This window comes from Erithacus rubecula (assembly GCF_903797595.1).
Source record: "Erithacus rubecula genome assembly, chromosome: 13".
Lineage (NCBI taxonomy): Eukaryota > Metazoa > Chordata > Aves > Passeriformes > Muscicapidae > Erithacus > Erithacus rubecula.
Genome location: NC_136665.1, coordinates 14,498,433 through 14,517,552, shown reverse-complemented (window position 1 = coordinate 14,517,552; position 19,120 = coordinate 14,498,433). Strand labels below are relative to the sequence as shown.

The following is a 19,120-nucleotide window of genomic DNA, read 5'->3' as shown; positions in this document are numbered from 1 at the left end:
ATTTTCCTTTACCCTTTCCTCAGTATGCAAGAACAAAGGACTTCCAAACAAATAACCAATGTGATTAAGCAGAAGCCACTTTACTGTGTACCTTATACCCTACTTATACATTCTAAAACTGCTGTCCACGTGATCACTCATTGCTTGATTACTCTGTCTTGTCCACACACTCTGCACACACCTTGCAGGAAATAAGATTGGTTACAGTCCAGTGCTTCACTGCCCACCTTTATCTTGGTTCTTGCAATCTTGGTATTCTGTTTTTCAGCTTCTTCTTTCCTAGTTTAGCACAATTTATGTTTCAATAGCCTTGACGGATTCCAGAGTGTTTGATATAAGCAGCTGAAATTGTGCTGTTGAGGTGGGCATGGCATACAAATAGACACACTACATTTCAGAAGGATAATATCCCATTTTTTACAACAACCAGCTGTCTTTTATACCCTCTAAAAGTTTACACTTTGTTCATTGGTTACAATAGATCAACATAACGTTCATTGGTGTAAAAGCCATCACCACCTCTCTTTTTCACAAGACTTTTCTAAAAATACTTTTCCCAGCTGCAGGTTTCCTTTCCTGCTTATCTCCTTCTCCTCTTCTTGGTCTCCAGGCCAAGAACAGAGTAGAATACCTTTGAGGAGGGCAGGCTAGCAAGCAAGCAAGGAGAATGAAACTTCACAATTTGATACTATTAATTAGACAGTTGACTCCTGTATGTAAATGGACTGAAATCTATAAAGATGTGAGATCTCGTGACCAAGCTCTCTTTTGCTTGCATCTTGGAGCCATCCAGGCAGGGCCACAATCAGTTCTGCCAGGGTGTGGCCTTTGAAGGCCTCTCAATAAATATCCATTTTATTACCCTTAACTCTGTGTAGCCTCTTGTAGTGGTTTGGGAATCAAAACCAATGAGAGACTCCAAGTCAGAAGTCCAATTTAACAGGAAAAAAAGAGAAAAATAAAATACATGCAATAGTACAAAAGAAAAACCACTGACGGAGTCAGAATACAACCTGACACCCTGTTAGTTATGGTGGTTGTAGCAGTCCAGATGAAGTGGTCTTCTCAAATCAGTGATCCTGGTAGCACTTGTCCTCTGGAAACCAGTGGGTGAGGGTGGATTGGTGTTCCAAATATTAGTTTTTATCTAGGTAGGGAAGGCTTAGCTCCTCCCCCTGGGTGGATCACCTCCCAATGGGATGAGATAATTTTATCAGTAATGCAAATGGGACTCAATGGCCCATTAACAGGAGATATCTCCCGGAGGAAGGGTGGGTCATGGGAAAGATAAAGAACACTGCCCCATCTGGTTTTAACAGATGGCCCATTAGCAGAGGGTATCTCCACAGAGATAAGGATCACTGCCCTAGCTGGTTTCAGCAGATGGTGATACAATACATCCCTTTGGGCATATCTTTACATTGTAACCTAGGACACCTCTGATCCAGCTCCTCTAGGGATCAGTTCAAATACATTGCTACATCAGCAGGCAGCTGTTCCCAAGCACTGACTGGACTAACAGCCCCTTTTCCCCCCCCTCCCCAGTTCCCAAGGCAGAGAACGAAGTGCCATCCCCGGCCTCCTCCCACCACAGCAGCAACCAGCCGGCGTCTCTGACGGAGGAGAAGCGGACGCCGCAGGGCAGCCAGAACTCGCTCAACACGGTCAGCTCGGGCAGCGGCAGCACCAGCGGCATCGGCAGCGGCGGCGGCGGCGGCAGCGGCGTGGTGAGCGCCGTGGTGCAGCCCTACGACGTGGAGATCCGCCGCGGAGAGAACGAGGGCTTCGGCTTCGTCATCGTCTCCTCGGTCAGCCGGCCCGAGGCGGGCACGACGTTCGGTGAGTGCCGTGCGATTCTGCTGCGCGCGCCGGGGTTGCGGCACGAGGGGCGGGTGGGGATCTTAAAATTAGAATATTGTAAAAGTTGTGAGAGCGCCCCATTGATGTGATTAATAGCATAATCAGAGGTGGAGACTCGGTGGGTGTGTGCCTCTTTTTATTTGGCACTGGGTCGAGAAAAGCAAAATAAAAATCCCAACCTGAAGAGCTAAAATGCCACCAGTGGCAATTCCTGATGCTCACTTTCTGGGAGAGCCTCTCTGGGGTTTGCTGTCAGAGGATCCTCCCAGTGATGCTGTTTGCCAGTGCAGAAATGTAGCAGGTGGAATGAAGTATGTCTCGTGATGGTGGAATCAAGCCAGATGATTTAAAAGCAGTAATGCTTAAACTGATTAACTTCTCTTTGGCAATCAGGGTTATTCTGATCATCATTATGTTGTGAGTGTGCTGGTAGCTGGAAAGTTTTAATTAATACTGCTTGCTGGTGAGACATAAAATGGGGAATACTGTTATAAGAACAGGATGTTTCTTTTACCCATTTTACCTCTTCCCAAATGCATTATTTCAGAGTAGGAAGAAATTAAGTTTAAGCTATGCCACATATCCTGACCTAATAGAGGAGGTCATGGTTTCTGTCTGAAGACAGTCTTTCTGCTAGGCAGACCCCATTTCCATGGGTTGCTGCAGAGGAGGATGTACATAAACTGGTTTTGCAAACATGCCCAGAGCAGCCCATTCTCAAGCAGAAGTGTCATTGCAAGGAGGAAACCCATCAGAGTTGCTATTTTCTTCCCTTTCCATCTCCTCCAAAAGGAGGCCAGAGGCAGCATCTACTTGTACTTTGTGAAGGAAGGACATGGCAGGGGTGGAGGGAAAGGAAGGGCAGAGCGCTGCCTTGGCCATCTTCACCTCCCACAGCAGTGCTGTGGTTTGCAGAGAAAATGCACTGCAGGATCCCTGTGCAGCTTGAGTGCTCCTGGGGCACACAGTGCAAGAAGTGGCCTTTCCCTCATTCTCCCAGGTTTTTTTTCATGACATTTCTTGCCATTGCCCATCAGTGATACCCTTGGTAATACATCAGGGGAGCACCACCTCCTTTGCTGGTATTGATGTAGAACAGCTGTTTCTAGAACTGTTCTGGGCAGTCTGGCAGCAGAGATTTCAAGGGGGAAATATGTAGTTTAAAAGCAATGCATTGGGTTCTGTCAGTTCTCAAGTTCTAGGCTCTTTCATACTGTCCCTGCTGCTGGAAACTGCTCTTCCAAGATAGGTGACAGAACACAGTGGTGTAATGCAAAAAATTGAACTGAACACAGTCTAGAAGAGAGGGTGTGCTTTTATCTTCTGCAAACGTGTGTAAATAACTTTTACTTAGTATGAAGACTATGCTGTAACTCTTCTCTGCAGAGAAAACTTGACCTGAGGTTATAAAAAGTTGTGTTTGCTTTAGTCCAGAATTCTTGCTAACTGGAAGTTTTCTGTGCAGGGGCTCCCAAGGAGATCTGTTGATCTGTGACTGTTTTTCCTTTAATTTTTTCAAGTATATTCAGTTTTTTCCTAACACTCCGCATGAGATGTGTTCCCTCTGCTGTCTGGTGCTTGCTCTGGACCTGCTTTGTAGTTTTTTTCTTTCATGGGTAGTATTTAGAGATGGGCCAAACTGGTTCTAAAACCCACCTTGGTCACTTTGGTGTGGGCTCTGTCATCTGTGTTTAGTGGATTGGAAAGACAACCTGCAAACAACCTGCAAACTGGATGGGGCTTTGTATGACCAGAAAGAGAAATTTTCTGACATCATGATAAAATTTAAAATAAAAAAAAATCTCCCTAATGTTTGTAACTAATATTAACACTTTCTGTCAGTTTTCATTGCATCTTTCCAACCTCACATATCCTTGTCTTAGCCTTTTCTCTTTATGGTCTTTCTAGTGTTGTCGTGTGTGTGTATCTCTAAAACTACTAATCAAATAAAGACTACAGTAGAGATGGGAAAGTGCATCTTGAGGGTGAATGTATTGTGGATGAAAAGTGTGAGATGACCACTCTGTGTCCCCCATGGCTTTAACCATGTGCTGTGTGCTCCAAGGCCTCTTGCCCACATAAAGGAGCTATAAAAAAGCTCACTGTATCTATCTGATGTTGTGTATTCCCTGTGTTCCAATTCTGCATTTCATGGACAACCCTTTGTTTTTGAAACAAAACAACTGCATGGAACAGGAGGAGAATTTTGTCTCCAGAACACATTCATCCTAAAGTGCTCTTGCTCTGTGTGTCAGACATCTCAATGGTTTTGTGTGTGGTTTTAGAGGTATTTGAGTGAGGAGAACCTTATTCCTTCTTTGTTCCCACCTGGTGCCATCTAAGATCATAAAAGAGGAAGGGTTAGTAGGGGCTGAGGTGGGTGCCAGCACCAAACAGGTTACCTCTGTCAGTCTTGGCCCATCTGTAGTGGTCCTGTGCCTTCCCTGGTAGTACCTTTATTCACAATGGAAGAAAATCGTTCATGTTGCTTCCCCATGCAGCGCTGATAGAGTGGGTCTGTGTGGTAGAAAGGGAGCCACACTCCCTCCTAGGCCTAGAAGGATTTTATCTTTCTAAACTGAGAAAGAACAAAACATTGGCAGAAGCTCGAACAGCAGTTGGCTTAGAGAAGGACTAGAGTGGCTGACACTGATGTAATCTTGGAGGAGAAAAGTTGAGTTTTCTACAAACAGATTCAATTTTTTTCTTCAAAAACGAAATCAGATTTGGGTTATGCTGCTAAGTGCAGTTGTCAATAAAAATTGCACCATTTATTAACAGAAATCCACCTGGGGAGAGTTTTGAGGGATTAACAAAACACCTTTTTGTGGAAGAAGTAAAGTGTTGTGCACTCAACTAGTTGATTGCCAATGTTTTGAACACTGGCAGCAAAGCTATCCTATAATAACTTTTGCTTGATGCATTAATTAATTAACCCTTAACCTTCTCTTTCCCTTTTCAACCCTTTTTTTCCTTTTCCCCTTCACCATATTCCCACATACGTAAACAATTTAAAAAAAAAAACAAACCACCAAACCAAAACCAAACCAAAACAAAACCCCCAAACCGATACAAAAGCGGGAAATGCATGTGTGGCCATGCCTCACAAAATAGGTCGGATAATTGAAGGGAGCCCCGCCGACCGCTGTGGAAAGCTGAAAGTAGGGGACCGGATCTTGGCCGTCAATGGGTGCTCCATCACCAACAAGTCGCACTCAGACATCGTCAACCTCATTAAGGAAGCGGGAAACACCGTCACCCTGCGCATCATCCCAGGAGATGGTAAAGTATCTGTAAATTCCCTGCTCTCTTGCCTCATCCTCTTCTTGCTTCTGTTCCCTTTTGCTGTCCCTTGGAGCTGCAAAGTCATGGAGGACTCCATTTCTGCTCCCACTTTGGGAGTTAGCAGTCAGGGAGGTTGTGAGTCTTCCCAGAGCTTTAATTTTTTAGGGTTTTTTTTGTAGAGATGATTGGTTTTTAACAGGGAGGCGCTGATTCAATATTAAAAAAAAAGAATATTGCATTCCGTGTATCTGCTTAAAATGTTCAACCATAAATTTGATGGATCTCTCGATAGGCTTTGGTTTGATTCTTAGCTTCATAATGCAGCTTTAGAATATTTGGGAATCACTTGTTAGTATGTGGGATTCCTGAAGCTTTGTATAGACAAGAGCAGGCTATAGAGCAAAGAGATCACAGAAAGAGATAAACACTTCAAAATGTTTTAAGCTGTTTTAAAAGCAGATTTGCTTTTATTCTGGGTAAGTCGCTTTGGGAGTGAGCTCAGTACATTTTTAAATGACTGCTTAAATGGTGATGGTTCTGAAGCTGCATTTTAAGAGTTACCATAGACAGGATCTCAGTGTTTCAGATGAGAGAGAGCAAGTGCAGGTTCCCTAATAATAAGTTGACACTTGGTGCTGATTTCAGGTCACCAAAGTATTTAATAAAAGTAAGGATCCATGTCATATATAAATTCCATTAAATTAATCTCAAGCTTGATCCCCAGATAGGAACTGATCAGAAACCTGGTAAAGTATCTGCAGCAGAAGTAAAACTGCTGTAGTTCTAAATTCTAAATATTTTCTTAGTTTATTGTGCTTCTCTGCCATGGATGGGTTCAAAATGAGAGCTTGTTGGGCAAAAACCTTTCCACATTGCTCCACACAGACCAGGATGAGAAATGATCTGGTTATAAATTACATCTGTTTTACACAAAAGTTTTATTTTCCTACTGTCTAGTGGGTACCAGGTCAAGTAGTATATATAATCCTCTGCTGCTTGGAGCAAATAGGGTGTTCATGAATAATAAAATGGCTGTGAATCAAGCTAACATCTCAGCTGGCCTGTGCATGCCTGTTTTGGAAGATAAACTGAGAAAAGAATTGTTCATTATACCTGTATTTTAGTGTCTGATAAAAAGGAAGGTGAATCTTTAAATAAATAAAGGGCTTTTTTTTTCTAAAAAAGTAAAACCATCTGAGAAATAAGCAACTTCTGAATGATTTAAGAATTTTTTAAGAATATAACCTCCTGGCATAAATGCTGAGCCAGTCTTGCTCATGCAATTATGTGTCCCAAATATCATGTAAATTGCTTAGGTTAGGGAAACATGTACCTGTGATTGGCATCAAATATTCCTGGAGAAGATGTGTTCTTTTGGGTTGCTTTTATAGAAATTCAGGCTTTAAGTCTTTTTATTTACTGTCACTTTGAAATTCCAAGTCAGATGCCAACTTTGCATAATATTACCTGCATTTATTTTCCTAAAGCCAGTAAGACCCAACACTCTCAAAATCTCTAAGAGGTTTGCTCTAAAACCCCATGAGATACAAGAAATTAGTCTCAGTGTTGTTTTCTTTTTGATGTCTTTGTATGCTTTTCTTGATTTGTTGTTTTCTTTTGTTCCTTTTTGAGTGCTTTTTTGGCAAATATAAATGGCCTGTGTGCTTCAAGGAGGGGGGAGCATAAATCAGAAGCCACTCATCAGATAAACATGAAGCTGAGGTGCATCACAAGACTCACAATAAACTCACACTGCTAATCTCTTCTAACATTATTAAAAACACCAAGAGTTTTTGCTTTGTAATAAGTCTTGCACAAGTTAATTGCCACAGACAACTGCAGGATTGTATTTGCAATGAAGTGATGCTTTACCCCACTTGCAGCAGATTCAAGGATACAGAATGCTGGAACAGGACAAGCTTAGATTAGGCATGTAATTGGTGACAGAGTTTTAGGGCAGAGCAGGGCAAGGAATCAATGAAATATGTGGGGTTTAGAACACGCAATTATAATTGTACTAAAGCTAATTTTTGCTATATTCTGTTCCAGTTTTGCATGGTGGCTGGCATGTGTCCTCAAGAAGTGTCTAAAACACTGGCAAAATTATGCACAACTCCTGACTCATGGGAGAGGGTGGGCTAAAGATAGATGCAGCACAGTGGTGTGAAGATACATCTGTACCAAAGATGTGTTGTTGCTCTGCTTGGTATTATTAGTGTGACCTACTAAAGGGTAGGAATCTTGCATTCTCTTTGAAGCCCATCTTCATCTGCTCTCCAAATATTTGTGGAGGATTTCAGAGGCTTTTGTTCTGGGTGAATACAGAACACTTAACCATGTTTTGGGGCTTTCTTATGTAGGAGACAGATTTTAACATCAAGGAGTCTTTACAAAATAAACAGAATTTTTTCTTAAACCCCAACAGTGTAACTACACATAGGGACATCTCCTTACACAAACCAGCTACCAGTGGCACATCATCACAAGGGTGTGTTTTGGTCATGCCCATGCTGAGAGGTGCAGACCCAGGAGCCTCTCTTGCTCTCTGAGCCACTGGACACAAGCCAGCTCTGGTCTGGAAGATGTTTCAGCTCCATCTGCTGAGGGTTTGGGCATGTTAACTTGGGCACAGCACTGCAGGCAAAGGAGCTGTGTTCTTGTTGCACCCATCTGCTTCAGTGGTTCTTCTTTTTCTCCATCCCTTTTCCTGAATTTCCCTTGACATGCAGAAAGGAAATCTTCCCCTTATTTAAACTTCTCCAGAATTAATATAAATCCATGAAGTAAGTTAAACTCCCAGGACCTAATAAGCCCATGACCACCACATCTTAATTTAGGCAAAAACCCTTCCATTGCTGCAATTTTGCATTACAGCTGGACTCTGTTTAACAATGGCAGATTTCTCCATAGCCAGTAAAATGAATTAGTGGCTTCCTGTAGCTCAAGAGGCAAACAAGGGCAGGGTAGAAGGCCTTGTAGTTTTATGTTGGAAACCCAGATGTTTCCATCCAGTTTTTGTCACTGTTGTCTTAGTGGCTGTGTATTCAGTTTAGATTTTGGTGTTGAAAGGTGGATCATGGTCAGCATTTTGTAGTTGCTTCCAGTCTGTGATTCCCTCCTGGATACAGTGGGTATGGACACAAGGAGGGGGTCTCAAAGGAGCAGGTGCCTGCCACTGCAGTGGCTTTATCTGGGAATGCCATGTCTGATGAGTGGGTGTTTATGCTGATTCTGCCCATCATTCTCCCAGTGCAACCAACATAACTATTGAACATTTTGTGTGGTTAGGCACCATTAAGGTACATGGAGTACCACTGAGACTTCTGCTGGAGTCTAACTCCCATGGGAGAAGAAGGGTGTTTCAGAAACTGCTAGCTTCTGGTGCAATTCAGCATTTGAAACTCTTCAGTACTAATATCAGTTCAGGACTGGTACAATATGTAGTTGTGGAAATATGTTGAGTTCAATACAGAAGAGTTCCAGGTCTGTGTTGCTAATATTCAGGTAATGGCATTGACATGACCTTAATTTTAGGCAGAATTCTAAGTGAGTTTGGGGTTACCTCTGGTGCTGCTGAAGTCTGTGATGCAGCTCCAGAATGACAAGGGGAATATTTTGCCCTGCCATGCTGTGAGGGACATCTATGTAGTCACTTTTCACCTGCTCCCATCTCAGTTGTGGGAAGCAGGAAACAGGATCTCTCCTTGGAGCCCCTCCTTCCAGGCCTAAAGAAATCTGCAATTTGAACAGACTGATGTCAGGCTGAGAGCCCTTTACCATGGCACTAATTCAGCTTAGAAGTTACTCCTGCTCCCTGTATTGTCTCAGTGCACCCTTTTGTAAGAACACCCAGAGTTATTGATGCATTTGGTACAGGTGGCTCCACATTCCTGCTTTCAGTGCTGAGGGTTGTATTTCAAAGAAAGATTTCAGTAAGTTTGGGGTTTAGCCACACAGAATATCATCTTGGAATATTGTTAAGAGCCACATCTCAATTCTATTAGATATTGCAGTTTCTGATGGAGAAAGGACTGACAAACTTATAATACCTGGAATATTTATAGTTACTATAAAATTAATCCACCCAACCTACAATATTTAGAGACTTAATTGATTGGAATTCATGTCCTTAGACAATATACCAAACATTGTTCAATCCATCTACAAGTGAGTCTTCATTAATGTGTATAATAGTCAGGGGGTTTTCCAATCCAGATTTCCTAATTTAATTTTTTTTTTCATTTTCCAGTTGAGTGTACAGTTTCATGTGCATACCTACTATATTAATTTGGGGAATTAAGAAATTTGATCCTATCTCCAGTTCTATAAAAACAATTTAATGATGCTTTTGAGTGAAATGCTTTTGCAAAACTCTTTTTTTCTTTCAGTGAATAGCCAATGGTCTTCCCTCATAATAAAAACAAAATCTATTTTGCAGAATCCTCCAATGCTACTTTATTGACCAATGCAGAAAAAATTGCTACAATCACAACCACACATACTCCTCAGCAAATACCACAGGAGACCAGGTCAGATTGTTTTCCTTGAGGAGGGCATCTTGATGTGCTCTCTCTTCAGTTACTTCTTCATCACTTTCACATCCCATGAGCTGTATTTTTCCTCTCTTCTTCTCATTCATTACAGCAGGAACAACACCAAACCAAAGCAGGAATCCCAGTTTGATTTCAAACCACCCCAGGCAGCACAGGTAAGGAGTACCTCTCTAATTGTTTTGCTTACCACAGACTGTTGTTTCCAATCTGCTTGAGGGCTGTGCTTAAATATTTCCCTTGAAAATTCCCACTGAGAAGCTGCTTTCCCTCAGTCTGTTGAAAAGAAAGAGGAATTTGCTGATTAGTTTCTTAATATGTGTTGCTGTTGTTTCAGCTGAGAAACATTTCCAACACATTCTCATGGAGACTTTGAGGGAGTAGAAATAAAGAAAAAAAGAGCTGACATTTTTAGGGCAGTAATAATGTATGTGTTTGTTTATTGAATTGTCTATTTTGAAGGGCCTCTCCAGAAAGTATTGTTGTGTGCAAATGGTAAATTCAGAGAATAAAAAAGAGGAAAACTTAATAAGGGGCAATAGCTGGAGTGTTCCAGCTACAGAGGGCATCTTATTAGAGAGATTATCTATCTCACTGTTAACTTCCTTGCCACTGGCCATCCCAGAAGTAACATCTTCCATTAGAGACTTCAAAACATCCCTATAATAGCATTTGAGAAAAACAATGCAAAGGCTTCTGAGCTTCTTGCAAAGGAAAAAGTGATGTGGTAACAACATGAAAAGCCAGCACCATGGCACAGGCTCACCTCAGGTGCCATCAGGCACTGCACTAAGGCTGGCACTGGAAGGGACGTTGTCCTTGCCTTCCCTGGTTGGTAGAACCTTTAATCACTTTCCCAAAATGTTCCCTCCTGCCTTATGGGACATGTAACAGAGGTACCCAAAAATTCATTTTAGGACATGGCCAAGCCCACTAATTTCAGCAGCCCTTCACCAGCCACAGAACCCCAAACTGCAGAGTGGGGTCTGAGCAAGCAGCAAATTCTGGTCTGTGTGTGAAAATTCAACTGATTTCCCATTTTTAATGATTACTAACAAAATACTGGTTGAATAATTCCAACATGAGAGCAGAGCAGTATTTGACTTTCTGTTCAATGGGATTTGTTGTCTTCTCTCCAGCAGGACCAAGACTTTTACACAGTTGAGCTGGAAAGAGGAGCCAAAGGGTTTGGCTTCAGCCTGCGAGGCGGCCGCGAGTACAACATGGATCTGTACGTGCTGCGGCTCGCTGAGGATGGGCCTGCTGAGAGATGTGGGAAAATGAGGGTAGGCACAAAATGACTTTAAAACCACCTCTCTGGCTTCCCTGCCTCTCCCTTCTGCTGTGCCAGCTAAATGAAATGTGAACTGAAAGTGGTTCCTGTTTGCTTGTGATGATGGCATCTGTGGCTCAGTGCGCAGTCTATAGCAGTGCGTGTCCAGTGGAAGACTTCACCCCCTGCTTCCAACACTTTGCTTTCCAAACTCTGGTACATGATCTCTTGTTTAAAGCCTGAGGGGCATACATGTAGCAGTGAAAACAGCCACAGTCTTTGCCTGCTAGTGGGCAGAGAAGGGACAGAACGTGTCTATGGCCCGTGGGTTACAAAATTATAATGTAGGTTCTGATTAACATTAATTGTTAACTTCCCGTATCAGCTAAATGGCAAACATTATAACAAGGGCATGTGTTATAAAATGCCTACTGAAAAAATAATTTGGCAGGATATATGTACTCCTTGGACCTCTGTTAGAGAATGCATTAAAACTTTCCCACATACATTGTTGTGTCCGGATATGTCATGTGAAGGGCATTTTCAAAATTTTTGTGCTAGGGGTAGATATATGGGTCCAAAAATTTTTGCTGATGAAAATGTGATGCAAAATCAATGCTGCCTTATGAAAATCAATGCTTTGACAAGCTCTTCCAAGCCCTGTTTTCTTCTCCTGACAAGTGATATATTTACAGAACCAGCTTTGCTGATTCATAGTTGGTATCTATATCCAAGTTAGAAATAGACCTGAAAAACTTCTGTGAATATGCTGGTTGGAGCAGGCTGTGAAACAAGAAACCACTTTGACTGAAGACTTTACAAATAATCCAAATTAAATAAAATAGCACCTAATTGGTGCTATTACTGCACTTACTGTTGAGCAATACAGTGATTGCAGTGTGATTTTGCAGAACAGAAGTGAAATATTTTGATACCTCAAGTTTTATGCATTATTTTTATGTCTCCCAGACTGCTGCACAGTGGGCACTGTGGATGATCACTGGAAGGAGTTGGGCATGTTAAACTTCACCTATTCATAGTTGTTCCAGCTTTGCTGTGGCCACTGTCTTGTAGTGTGCTGATAGGGACCCTCCTGGGGACTTGTTTCTAATCAGAGTCTCTTTATTGCATTGGCAGATTGGTGATGAAATCTTAGAGATCAATGGAGAAACGACCAAGAACATGAAGCACGCTCGGGCCATCGAACTGATTAAAAATGGTGGCCGCAAGGTCCGCCTGTTTCTGAAACGTGGAGATGGCTCTGTCCCAGAATATGGTGGGTCAAACTATGAAAACATTCCTTTCTTCCCTGGCATCACTCCATGAATATTTGTCTCAAGATCTGAAGCGGGAATTCTTTTTTATTTTCCTTTCTCACCAGTGTCTTACCAACCTTTGCAACATATAATTGCCTCGCTTGTGCTGAATTTTCTACACATTTCATCCTTTGCTTGCTTCCATGGACTTGGGGCGCAGTGTAAGGCAAGATCATCATAGCAGTATTTTTTGGTGATCAGAGAGGAAAGCAAAACAAAACAAAACAAACCTTATTGTCTTGTCCAGCCAAAAAAGGAATGTCATTGAACTGTGCCAAACTGTTTCTCAGCGGCTGAATTGTTGTTTCACATAGGTCTCTTCTTCTAATCAATGCAAAAACTGGGATCCCAAGTTGCTATTCTGAAGCAGTGATTTTTTTTTTTGTTAGGTTTTTCTCTTAATTCCTGTCTGTATCCATAGACATGAATGCCAAGATGGCTTATGAGATTTTTGCCTTTCCTTAATATTTATGTAAATATTTATAAAGTTATTTGAGAGAAAGAAGGGAAAAAAAAAAGCTTTACTGCAAAAATATATTGATTTGGCCTCCTGAGCCCTTTTCTCCCCCCTTAAACAGTCTGCTGGTTTCAACTAGTTAATTTGTAAGGTCTGAAAAGGTGAGGTTATGAAAAGGTGCTCTTGTGTCTGTCTTGGGGGAAACAGTCAGTCCTTGTTTCTTACTAAGAATTGCATTAGATTTCCTTTTCTTCTCCTGGAGGTTGGATTGCTGGGTGGCTTGACTTAGCACACTATTTAATATTATAATTATGTCTTATTTATTTGAGATAATTGTCAAATATTGTGCCCTCGATGGAGGGCTACTCCCAACCAAAGGTCTTTGAGGTTTCTATAGAAACTGATGATTGAAGGGATGTCCTTTATACTTTCCTCCCCGTATTTGGGTTATATCTGTGTCAGTAAGTTCTGTGTTTATCATTCTCTCCATGCCCTAACACCAGAAACAAAACCCTTCTGCACAATTTATGAACTCGATTTTATTTTCATTTCCTGTACTATGGTTGAGAGTTTCTGCTCAGTCTGCTCATTATTTAACTTAAAATGACCAATTCAGAGTATAACCAACAAACAATTGAAGTGTTTAACAATATGGAAGTTGTGGGTTTACACTTCTGTAATATAAATAGCACACAAGAAGGTTCAATGATGGCACTGAAATTCTGTAATGTTCTTTCTACTTTTGTCTTTTCCTATACTCCTGTGGATGTACAGTACTGTATCATATGCTAGACTGCATAAATACCCTGTAAATTAAGTGCTTCACTTCTCAAAGCATATGTCTGTTGCACTGAGGATGGAAATCCATCACCAATTTTCTTTTGGCTAATGCTAACCACTAAACGTTCGTTCTCTAAGCAAGGATTTAATATACAGGGGTTGCACTACTGTAAAAATATCCTTGTAACATTTGGGACTCCTTTCTCTCTTCGTTCTGTTCGCTGCAGTCGCAAATGGTTCCTCTAATAATGTTAAGTTCCAATATTTTTCTGACTTGATTGGAACGTGCTTCTCTATGAGGCTGTATATTTTTGTAATGAGTTTTGTACTTATTTTTAATGTTGTGGTCTCTGGTGGACTTTATTTTTCGTTGTTGTTTGATTGTTAATGTTTTTTCTATGACATTCTGTGTCGCTGTTCCAGCTGTCTTTTAGAATGGATGCTCTCGTTGTCTGGGTTATTGAATCACCTCTTAGATGTCTCTTTATGTCACAATAATAACAACTGCTGTCTTTGCAGCCTTATATTTGGGTGAAGCCTAGACAATCTGACTGGAAAAATAAACTTTCTTTATTCTAAGATAAAATATGAAGATTTTTCTTTCTTTCATCTTTATTATAGGGAATCTAAATTTTCTACTTTTCTCTTTCTCTTTCTCTTACTTTTCTTGGTGCTGGGCTCTTCCTTCCTCAGCGATGATACCTCCTAATATCGCTGCATGTATGAGAAATGACAAGCTCGGGGAGTCTTGCTTCTACCTTATGGGCCATAATCAAACTACGGTTTGTAGCTAAAATCAATATTAGGTGTTTTTGTGCTGTGGCCTAATTCCCTCACATTGCTTTTCTGCTTCGCTATATTCTATATGTACAGCAATTCATCCTGAACACCCTGCGTCCCCCGAATTGTAAGTACACACACCACAGGACATGTTTGAACCTCGCTTGTACCGTGTGTGATAGGCAGGTTGCCACAAGCCACGTGCTTGCAGCCACAGAAAGGCAGTGTGGTCCCATCCCCAGGCCTGAGAATAGAAAAAAATAGAGCAAAACTGCCCACGTGTGAATTGCAACATGGGTTTCACTTGGAATTCATAAAAATCACAGCCCGTGCAATAACAGCGACCCTCCCAAGCTGGGGAGTGGAAATGCCATCAAATGGGGGACTCTTGGCATGGTGGCAGGAGGAATGTAGAGTGTTTGGCTTGATGGGAGGGAAGGCAAAAAGGAGGAAAAGAGGGAAGAAAAACAAAAATCCATCCCCAAAAGTGAGGGTTTTCAGTCGTTGCCATCAGGGCATTCCACCTCAAGGTGGGTGTTGGGGTGCGAGCGTAAGGAAGTGGCTAATGCCAGCCAAGCTGCCACGAAGGAGTTACTTCAAGAGAGAAAACAATAAGCAAATAAAAGCAGCACTTGCATTAAGGCAGCGCAGCTACTTTAATGTTTTTCATGTTTGTAATGAATCATTCATAAACATCCGTTACAAATGATGGGAGTAATGGTAGCTTAGCTGCAGCGCAGGGCTGGGGCTTAGTTTGGATGTTCTTTTTCCACTTCTGCTTTGCAGTTTGTCTTGCAGAGGCAGCTCAGCTGTATTTTACCTCAAATAGTACATGAAAAATAATGAACTGGAGATTAGATTTGAATCAAAGCCATCCTGCATATTACAGTATCTTTCCATTGCTTTGATATGAAAAAATCATAACTACTGTCATCGTTGTTTGAATCATTGTGGCAAAACCAAAATCTACCCTAGGAAGAAATCTACCCTTTACATAACATGGCAGAATTAAGTGAGATTAAGCTATGTCTTAAATGAAATGGAAATGGCATGATTACAGTCTAATTCTCACACCTTCAAAATGTTATTTTACAAGGTGAAAACTTAATAATCAATTCTATTTTCTGTACATTTTCTGCTGTTTGAACCGAGGCCTCCCACACCTGGAAGGCAGTTCTTTATAATGTCTTAAAAGACAAAAATTGTTTCTTAAAGGCCCTCTTTATTGGAAGCTATTAAAAAAAAGCAGCCAACAATGAACCTACAATGTGTTTTTTTTCCACTGGAAAGAATGTAGTATAACCGAAACATTATGAATTGGGCTTGGGGAAAAATGTAAAGTGCCCCATGCCCAGAAGAGCATAAAGATGAGATCAGCTTGGACCAAAACATGGCTAAGATCAGAGCAGCACCAGTACTAACCTGTAACTCTCGTTGTTCACAGTTAAATTAACAAAAGCTTCGGTTAGCCTTCGCTGACTGCTTTAACAGTTGTTTGTTTTTGTCACTAATGAAGTCTGAAGAGTGCTAAGTGGTGTCACAGCGGCACGGAAGGCATCAATACCAAACCCTTTGCTGTTATTTTCTTTCAGACCCCATCAGTGACAGGAACAGTCCCGCCACAGGTTCACAAAATGTATCGGAAATGAAACCCGCGCCATCCGACCGACGGCAGCACCCATCATCGGAGTCCAGTTATCCACCAGACCTTCACAAATCATCACAACATGGGGACAGGCGGACTTACGTTAGAGACCTAAAAGGCAGCAGAGAGTTTAGCAGACATCCCAATGAACACCACACTTGGAATGGGACTTCTAAAACCAACGACCACGTGCCAGGCAGGAGGACGGAGAGGTCGCCGGAGAGGAGGCACGAGAGGCAGCCAGAGAGGGCGGTGGTGAATGGGCAGAAGAGGAGGTCTCCCGAAAAGCGCAGGGAAGGGACAAGGAGTGCTGACAACACTTTGGAGAGGCGGGAGCGGCTGGAGAGGAGGAGAGAGCTCTCTCCCGAGAGGCGCAGAGAGCGGTCGCCCGGCCGCCGGCGGCGGTCGCTGGAGAGGCTGACGGAGCCCAGGAGATCCCCTGAGCGGAGAAGAGAGAACTCCCTCGAGCGAAGGGCCAAGTCGTCCGACAGGAGGAGGGAGAGGTCGCCCGACAGGCGGCTCAGGGAGGATCGAGGCCACCGGGAGAGGGAAGAGCCCGGCTGGAAGCACGAGGCGAGCCGCAGGCATGCGCCCGAGCAGCGCCGGCGGCCCTACAAGGAGAGCAGCACCGACCTCAGCATCTGAGCGGCTCCCCGGGGTCCCTGTCGCCTCCCCACACCCAGGGAGCAGAGCAGAGAGTGGAACCACCTGGCTTTCGCAGGCGACGAGGCATCCGCCACCTGCTGATCCTACAGACCGTTTATGCAGATGAAATCTTATGACAAAAAAAAAAAAAAAATAAGCGTTGTGCCTGATGTATAATATTAAAGAAAGTATTTTTCAGTGTATTCTTTTTTTTTTTTTAATTACTTGCCAAATGTTGGTCCTAAAGGATTATAAAATTTTGTTTCTACATTCTTTGTAGATTTCTTAAAAATAATTCCTTTATTGGGCTACTTTCCCCCCTCCCCAATATAGAAAATGGGGGTAGCCAGTAATATAATATAGGCAAAGGATTTTATGACCAAGTTTGAATAATTTGATCCAGACTGTTCTCTAGTGACTCACTGCTACACTGTATGTAGAAAATTTTTTAAGGGTTGGGGGTGGGGAAGGAAGAAAATTGTTCATCTCAGTAGGAATGGAGCGCTCCTGCTGGAGGAATTAAAAAGCAAAGAGAAAAATGTTCCTAAAATTGCAAGGACTGTTTGAAGAGACTACTGTTTCAATGAAGGATATTTATAATAATAATAAATAATAAAAAAAAAAAAAAAAGCAACCAAACCCACACAGCACAAGCCGATTTACAATACGTAATTTGTAGTTTGTTCCATGAACAGTTTGTACTTTCAGGCCCCCTGGACAGGATGGCAGAGGCAGAAGGACTGGTCACCACCATGCCTGTGTCACATGCTAATGTGGACTGTTGAGCTCTCATTAGCCTCAGCAACACGTAACGATGCAATGTCATTGAGGCAGCAGCCCTGCTCATCTCCCAGCTGTACATGGACAGCAGCCCAGCATGCATGGCACTGTGTATCTGCTTGGAATCGAGGGGAGGGATTGGGATTCTGGGACAAGGCACAATGTGGTGGGAGCAGGTGTATTCCTTCTACTCAGGCAAAACCAGTGGGCTTTTATTTTGCCAAATTCCAAAAGCTCTCGATTCTTCTTGCTCTGTATTTAAAAGGTTGGTTTTTCATTGTTTTGCTGGTTCATCCTTACTGAGACAAAAGGAGTGCACTTGCTGGGGAGGGAAAAAAAGTTTTAAAAAAGTAAAAAACGAAAAAAGTATCAAAGGAAAATCACAGGCTAAAAGAGGCAATCAGTGGGACAACCTGGTTGTAGAAGCCTATCCATGCCTGGTTATATGCTGTAAATTGAATCTAAGAAAAGCAGCAAAAGAGAAACCTGCAAGTCTCTAAGTTGTATTTTTAAATTTGCAAGCTGTGTGGTAAGTCTGCTGTAGCATTGGTCTAAGATTTAATGGATTACTGCCTAGCTGAGCCAAAATGTTTGCCGTTACTGTTGGACCACTAAAGTAAACTGCTGCTTTTTCCAGTGCATTGGTGTGTACATGTATACTGACTCACATCCTCCATATGAACACAAAACCATTGCAAGTCTATCACTGTTGTTGCCATGGTACTGTAAAAACAAAACCAAGAAAGAAGATGGCCAATCATTGTGTGTACAGTTGAAATTGTAATTAATAGAGCCTGTTGGAAAAAAAAAAACAAAACTGTTGCCTTTTTCTTGTATAAAAGAGGATTTATGACGAAATTTAGGTGTGAGGAATGTGATTAAGTGTTTATATTTCTAAAAATGGAAAAAATTTGATTCAGGGGATATATTTTAATGTAAACTGAATCAGGTATGTAAAGCTGTTTTAAAATGGGAGACTGTATCAGTAATTCTAAAGCTTTTGTTGGTTTGAATATCATTTCTTTCTTCATGGTGGGCCTGCTTATGTATTATTAAGCACTTGTATGCAGTCTATATTCTCCAATCATCATTTCTTGCAACATCCTATAGGCAAAATGCTCTTTTCTGTGTTGATGAAAAGCAGTATGTGGGCCAATCTTTTTTATAAAACACTATGCATATATAAATACTACATTGTTCATAGCTTTATTTGACTTAATTGGGTTTATACATAACACTAGGATGAGTAGATGTGGACTTACCCAGTAAGAGCTTCTTTCCTTGGAACAGACACTATGTATATGATGTAGCAACAAAGAAGGAGAAAGTCTGTGAATGCTATTTTTATTATCAAATAAAGTTTTCCATACAAAGCATGCATGCGAGTGTAGTGATAAGATAAAGGAAGAACCACACCTTAATGTTACTTATTCATCCCTGCCTAAATTAATAAAGCCATAGGTTACAGTCACCAAGGGCCATCTATTAAATATGTATTAATCATCCATTAAATATGTATTATCATTTGACAAGCCTTAAAGCAATGTTTCCCAGTGTTCCAGGATAAAATTTCTGCCCCTAAAATAGTCAGAAACTAAAGGTTTAAGTGAAGCAGGGTCTATAATTGTGTCTGAGGTTTGTGCCATTGAGTCTTCCTAACACATAAGCACCTGTGACCACAGAAAATCAAGCAGCAATTGTTCACTTGCTGTTTTAGAGGTTCTTGGTTCCATATATATATATGCATAT

General features: G+C 41.7%; 1 protein-coding gene across 27 annotated transcripts in view; it reads left to right on the top strand.

Annotated features, from left to right (window-relative positions):
• MAGI1 (membrane associated guanylate kinase, WW and PDZ domain containing 1) overlaps positions 1–17,221 on the top strand; it is a 321,597-nt gene extending 304,376 nt beyond the window's left edge. For 12 of the 27 annotated variants that reach the window (XM_079317413.1, XM_079317419.1, XM_079317415.1 and 9 more), the window contains 7 exons: positions 1,546–1,839; positions 4,939–5,142; positions 9,584–9,674; positions 9,790–9,853; positions 10,835–10,981; positions 12,106–12,244; positions 15,894–17,221. In XM_079317413.1, coding sequence (XP_079173539.1) covers positions 1,546–1,839; positions 4,939–5,142; positions 9,584–9,674; positions 9,790–9,853; positions 10,835–10,981; positions 12,106–12,244; positions 15,894–16,591 — 1,637 coding nt within the window. In that variant the 3' untranslated portion in view covers positions 16,592–17,221. Of the gene's footprint in view, positions 1–1,545; positions 1,840–4,938; positions 5,143–9,583; positions 9,675–9,789; positions 9,854–10,834; positions 10,982–12,105; positions 12,245–14,214; positions 14,304–15,893 lie in introns of all 27 variants that reach the window. The other 15 variants (XM_079317410.1, XM_079317416.1, XM_079317395.1 and 12 more) reach the window with 9 other exon arrangements.
• The last annotated feature ends 1,899 nt before the right edge of the window (positions 17,222–19,120 follow it).